We start from the raw sequence: 6,781 nt of genomic DNA, 5'->3' as shown, positions 1-6,781 counted from the left end.
TCGGCTTTTGGATCGATGCATCGATACAAAACGATTATTATTTACACCCCTACCTTACAGATGGAGAGTTTTAAGCTATTTTAATTGTCTGAATAAAAATAAAAGTTTCCTTTCCTGGTCAGATTGAATTAATTTAAAGGTATAGTGGAGGATTTCTTTTTCCAGCTGGATCATCTAAATAAGTGATCCTCCTAATTGTCAATCATTCTGGTGATATGTTTATGTAAGGCCTTCCTACGTGCTCATTCCCATTTTCACTGACATAGTGGAAAAATTACAAATCTTCTTTTGGAAAGTAAGCTTGTAAATAGAGTGTGCACGAGGAGAAATTGCCTCTTGCATGCATTTTTTTTTTTTTTTTTTGCAAAAATCCTCCAGTATACCTTTAACTTATAAAATGCCTAAATTCATTGGTTTGTATTTTGTTATAAAGAACTTTTCTAGCAAAGTCAGCACATGGAAGCCTATTTTAAGAAGTATTTTGAGTCCTATTGTGGCCTAAGGATATGACGTTCTGACTCTGATTTAGGTCCAGATGGCGGTGGACGTGAAGTTTGCCCAGGACAGCCTCAGAGGGGACAACGTTACAGAAATCCGCATGAAGTTTATTAAGAGGATTGAAGAAAACCTCCCAGCCGGAGAGGAGTGATGAGGAAAACAAAGACACTTTTATTATGTTTAGCTGTGGGGTTTTTCTTTCAGTTGTTTTGCATGTTTATTAATTTATGTACATAATTGTAATCAATGAAATCAACATTAATCAATGCGTGTCATGTGATCTTTTTCTCATGGGTGGGTTTTAGTGTTTTATCTTTTCTATTGGAGTAAGACTGGACTTTATATAAGCCATTCCAACACATGCTGCTTATCCTTTGACTTAAACCATTCAAATGTAACTTTGGCTGTATGCTAACGGTTGTTTTGCTAAAAGACAAACCTTTGCCCCAGTTAAAGCTTCTTAGAACCTTTGCTCCAGATTTACCTTTCATTTGACAGCATAGATTTTTCTAATTCTCTCCATTTAGCTTCAATGTCCCTTAGATGCATCAGTAAGCCACAACATTTCTCAGTGGGGCTTTTATCATGTTTATATACCGGTACAATCTTTAGTTCTTCACCATGTATAGTTTTTGGTACCTACACAAAAAAGTTGCCCTGTCTTCCAAAAAAGTTTTTCAGGAACCATCAAGCAATTTCTTACCACGCCTGATAGTTTAGGGGCTGAATATTAAAGGTTGGAAATATAAATTGACATAATCCAAAAAAAAGTTTAAGAGAGAGAAATACTTTAGCAATGCACTGCAAGTTATTTACTCTTATCTTGCCAGCCTTATATTTCACCTGGAGGTATTTCTTGGATGTACCATAGTTGCTTTGAGCAGTCAAACAATGCTGTATCTATTGCCAGGCCTGTGTTTGTGCACTGAAATAATCTGAGTGTGCATGTGAAGAAAACACCTTCAAGTGCTTGCTTGTGGCTTTCACACCTATGAATGAGTTTTGCATTCCCAAGAAGTAATGAGCAGAACTTCCCAGTTAGGCCCGACCAGCACCTCGTCAATAACCCAAAGCACAGATGGCTTTTCACATGCCGACATGCTCGCACGTACACAAATCATTCCTCCCTTCACATTTAAATAAAATGGGGAGAAAGGAAAAAATATGGTATGGCTTCCATGAAAACATGAGGCATGTTTTTCTTATTGTTCTTCGTTGTAACAGAAAAACTGTTGTAGCAAACTCACGAGCCGGCTGAAAGCACTTACGAGGATGATATTGTCAGATAGGGATTTCCTTTTGGAAAAGATCTGTCAGCTAATAGCTGCCGGAAACCTCAAGGCTCTACACATCCTACTTTATAGCTGCTGTTATATAAACCCATTCTTTCTTAAGTTTCAGTAGGATGCTGATGTAGAGTCCAAGCAACAGCCACCAGAGGTAGCTGTTTACATTACGTTCCCCTCCTGATGCCATCGCCGCTCTGTAGTGCAAGGTTGAAGCGATGTATAGCAGACTCTTTTTGGCCTAAGCAAGGTATCCTTGAAGAAACACATTCCATTATTTGTAAGGGGATAGGAGCTGCCAGAACACATAAATAAACAGGCCTTTTTTTAGATCAAGAATATGGAAAGACGATCCCGGTCATAGAGCAGCGTGGCCGATGCCAGTACAGACTCTTGCACTGATTTGGCTCTAGATCAGAGAGGGAATGACATCACGCCACCTTTGTTCTTCGTAAGATGTATTAGGTGTAAGAGCTCTGATTATTGCCTCTGCCTGCCTCTTTCAGCTCTGGTGATTATTTCAAGGGCTCACTGTTGAAAAGTGGGAGCACTAAGAGGGCCGGCGGTGAGCAATGAACCCTTTTTTTGGCATTAGGCAAGAGCTCAAAAGATTACAAGTACGTATCAATGCACCCTGAATGCCTGGAATGTATATGTTGGATCTAAACTGAGGCAGGAATCTCCTTTTTTTTTCTCATTATGTAGATTTCTTAGCTGTCTACCTGGAAATGGATGGAAATGAGTTTGTATACTTGAGAAAAAGCTGAATCCCTTCACCATATGCTCGCAAGAGCTTGACAAATGCCCAGACAAATACACATGCTGTGCATTGAGGCCAAAGTGAGGATGAATTTATTACCATTCCTGTACTCGCTCTCAGCTGATAATACACACTGGAAGGACCTTTTCCAAACACGCAATCTTGCTTTGCAGCCCTCAAAGCTGTAGCAGAGATTCTTTAATATTTCATAACAACTACCAGCTAAGTAAATATTTTCCAGGGACATCCGCATTTTTACAGTCTTCATCAAACAGTAGCAAAACTGTTTTTTTTTTTTTTTATGTTTGCAATTGTTAGTTTTCTTTTAATCAGCAAAGATAAATGTATGAGACATTATGTATGTTTTTACCAAACAATTTTTTATAATAAACTTTTTATTTGACTCTTAATGACTAAAACATCGTTTGATGAGCAGAATGACCCTTCAATAGTATCTATAAACCTGTAGCCTACTTTACTCTGATTGTATTTCGTGTCAGAAATGGATGTGACATCCAGTGCGTCCATGTTGAATAGGTTCCACCTAGCAGACACTCGAAACATTATGTTCAAGAGGGATTTTGTGGATACTCAGAAGTGACTGCCATCCAGCGCAACTCTGACACCAATGGCTACCCCATGTAAGGCGAATAAAACCATTAAAAAACTCCTTAAAGCTACAGTGTGTAATAATTACAGGGATATACAGTCAGAAATGTAATATATTATACATAACTATGTTATTTATCATCATCTACGAGCTCAGCCTCTTAACCTTAATATTTGCGTTGCCTTAGAATTCGTTATTTATAATTACATAGGAGCGGGTCTCGCAGCCATGGAGGCAGACATCTTTGCGCTACGGCAGCGCAGAGCCAACAAACTAACGTTAGATGTCGCTAAAAATTACACACTGTAGCTTTAAAGGTGTTTTGGAGGATTTTCATGAATTTTTTTAAGAGACCTGCCCTCTCCGCTTTAAAAAAAAAATGCACGTGCACAACCCTGTACCCGCTCCCATACTTAAAGGCATACTATGCAACATTTTTCAGTTAATTAATGTGTTCCATAACGTTTTGGATGATTAAATGAGTCATTTCAGGTTGAACAAAGGTTTTCTCGGCCGCCCTGGTGGTCTGTAGGGGAAATACCACACTTGCAATTGCAGGAGCCCTCGGCCCGCACCCACAGGCTCAGATGTCTTGTGCATCGCGAGAGTCAGTCTTGCTTTACGGCGAGAATTTGGCTAACTACAATCTTTGTTATTTAGACACATGCACAACAAATAATGTATGAAAACAAAACAACAAAATAGTCACTTACCGCAGTAGACATGGTGATTCGTTGCGTTCGCCTCTCTGCTACTGTAAGCTCAAAACAACCGCGCCTGGCTTGACGGACAAACCAGGAGAACAGCTGAGCATATTTACGACAGTGCACTTTTACTTTCGCCTTCTGGGGGGAGCTTCGCTGGAAAATCAACACCGGTTACATAGTATACCTTTAAAAGTAAGCTTGTCCTCCTTACTTTTAAGTACTGTATGAGCGTGAGCTACGAGAATGAACTGAAGTGTGCTGCAGTTCTGTTTTTTGGCCACAGGTGGCAGCATCAATAGGAAGCTCTGTCATGGCTCTTTAAAACTGTGACTGAATGCAGTTACTGTGGTGTTAAGTGTTAAAATCTCCCTTTAATAAATCCTAATCCCCATCCCAAGTTGTTTTAGTAAGGCTTAAAAAAAAACGTCTTATTTCCTGGGACCACATGATTTGCCAAACAATGCATTCTTAATCCCTGCTCCATCCGTATCAAAAATTTTATATTGCTGAGTATTAATTTGAAGAAATTGGCAGACAGGTTTCTGAAAGTGAAATTTACATAAGAAAATAATTTTGGTGGTTTCACATAACCAACGTTAAAATCAAATGTGGCCATCTTGATTCTAAAGCCTAATGTCAGTGCAATTAAAAATAAAAGAAGGAATTTAAACGATGGTATTTCTTCGTATGCATAATTTTCATGATAACAAGACAGTTTGCCAATTCATTAAATGTTAATGTCATTAAATGTTAAACAGACTTCTGAACACGTGCCATTTATATTCCCTAAAATCATCTAACTCTGCTTTAACCGAGGGAAGTTTTGAGATCTATATGTTCTGAAGGAGGTAGGTGTCGTGAAAGTTTGTGTTGATGGTTTTAACAGTTTTTACCCATTAAACAAGAGGTATGAGGACTCCAAGCAAACTAATGCACTATTATGACTTCACTCCTCATAAGCTAGCAGATGGGATTTCTATTTCCCTTTGCAAGACTGCAGATGTTTTCACAGAATGAAAACACTGAAAGGAAGAAAAAGGGATTTGAGAGACACCTAAGTCTTTTTGAGCCACAGGGATCTACTTGAAGATGTTATCATATGCAACACACACACACACTCACACACACCCCCACACACACATTTGTTTAAATCAATCTAAGACAGCCTGCTCAATTCTTGCCCTCAGCAGGCATGCAGCTCCCTATTAAAGTATCTCATTTTATTCATATTTTTTATTAATGCTGCCTGTATTTTTCAGAAAACTTTATTAGGACAGATCTGGAAAACAAGTAGCAAATGTTAAGGGCCTGAGACAGCGTATGCTGATCTGCTTTAAGCCAGATAAATGTTTCCATGTGCTGTTTATGGGAAACAAATGGGGAAAGGCACGCTGTGACAGCGAAAGCCCAGCACGCAGCGCTGGTACTGACCTGCACTTTTATTAAATATCATATACTTTTCTTCTACCTCCACCTCATTCATTTTCACATTTTTCTTTTTCAGTTCTTAACATTCTATAAATCTTTTTGTCAATAATTATTTTACCTTTTGATATTTTTCTGGAATGCAAAAGGTCTAAGAATGTCCTGCATCGGATGGAAAATTTGCTCTCGCGTTTAAGTGGATGACTGGAAATTCAGTCATCCAGGACTTCCTCAGGTACCCTACATGGCAGTGAGGTACTCAGCCTCAATGTGTTAAAGCCAGAGATTTGCCAATAACCAAGTGTATGTATGTGTTAGACATCCTGCGTTGCGAAGCAACATGGACAAGTGTCAAATGGGCCAACAGTGCACACTTAAAATATGCAAACACAAGCACCAGAGTTGTCCACTTAAACACACACTGTTTGATTTCCGTGGTTTGATGAGATGTACTTCCCAGATTTATGTTCATGAACACCTCAGTAAACAAATGTGGATGTGGTTTTCAGAGATAATTATGAGTTTATTTGGTATTCAGTCACCGCGTCTGCAAGCCATTTGGATCCTGAAGTCATTATTCACTGCAAACAGTCGAGCACTTTCATAAATCTAACACGTCCTGTTTTGCTCTGCTGTGTACGATGGCTTCTATGTCTACTGCTTCATGCAAACGGGAGATATAGTGTTACAAAAGGCTCATCTTAACCAATAGCACTTACAATAATATTTGATGGATTAATGACTGGGGTAACACCCTTGACATCGTGCAAAGCTGCACTGGAATGGGTTGTTCTGGCATATTCCTGTTGTAGAATGGCCCAGTCAAAGTCCTGACCCCAATCTGATGTAGAATCTGTGGAGGACTTCAAAACTGACATTTAAATAAAAGCACAACATTGTAAAGCATATAAACTTATCTTCTTGTCTCCTGTAATACCTGAAACCTGTCTATGATTGTGAAGGGTCGGTACAATCCCTCCTTTAACGACCAACCCTTCACAATCATAGACAGGTTTCAGGTATTACAGGAGACAATCCCCCCCCTTTAACGAGAATCCCCCCTTTTACAACCGACCTTCAGAATCATACAAAGGTTTCAGATATTACAGGCTAACAATAGAACCAAACGACCCGCTTGTCGGTTTCAATTTGCATGTTTCCAAGCAATACAAGGCCTTGTGTAAATAAAGCCTCAAACTCACTGCGCATCCAGACATTTGAATCGAGAAAGCTTCCTGGATGGGAAGCGAAACGTCTTCAAACTTTGGAAACCAAGTCCAGTGGATTGTTTTTTAAACTTTTACAGAATGACTATGACCTAGATGACTTAGAATCTTCATCAGCATAAACTTATCTTCCACTTCACCAATATGAACAACTTTGATTTGTTTGGTGCATAAGATTCCAATGAAATACAAACGTTTCTGGTTGCATGGTGATAACATGTGAAAAGTTTTAGTGTGTATAAATACTTTATTGAATTCTTCTATTAGTG

General features: G+C 38.9%; 1 protein-coding gene across 1 annotated transcript in view; it reads left to right on the top strand.

Moving 5' to 3' along the window:
- trappc3 (trafficking protein particle complex 3) overlaps nt 1-990 on the top strand; it is a 10,893-nt gene extending 9,903 nt beyond the window's left edge. Inside the window, exon 5 of the mRNA XM_015374126.1 lies at nt 530-990. Within this exon, the coding sequence (XP_015229612.1) occupies nt 530-649 (120 nt within the window). The 3' untranslated portion in view covers nt 650-990. The remainder of the gene's footprint in view (nt 1-529) is intronic.
- The last annotated feature ends 5,791 nt before the right edge of the window (nt 991-6,781 follow it).

Source organism: Cyprinodon variegatus, unplaced genomic scaffold, assembly GCF_000732505.1.
Source record: "Cyprinodon variegatus isolate N-32 unplaced genomic scaffold, C_variegatus-1.0 Scaffold98, whole genome shotgun sequence".
Classification (NCBI taxonomy): Eukaryota; Metazoa; Chordata; class Actinopteri; order Cyprinodontiformes; family Cyprinodontidae; genus Cyprinodon; species Cyprinodon variegatus.
Note: the sequence above shows the minus strand (reverse complement) of the source record. Positions and strands in the feature narration are given on the sequence as shown.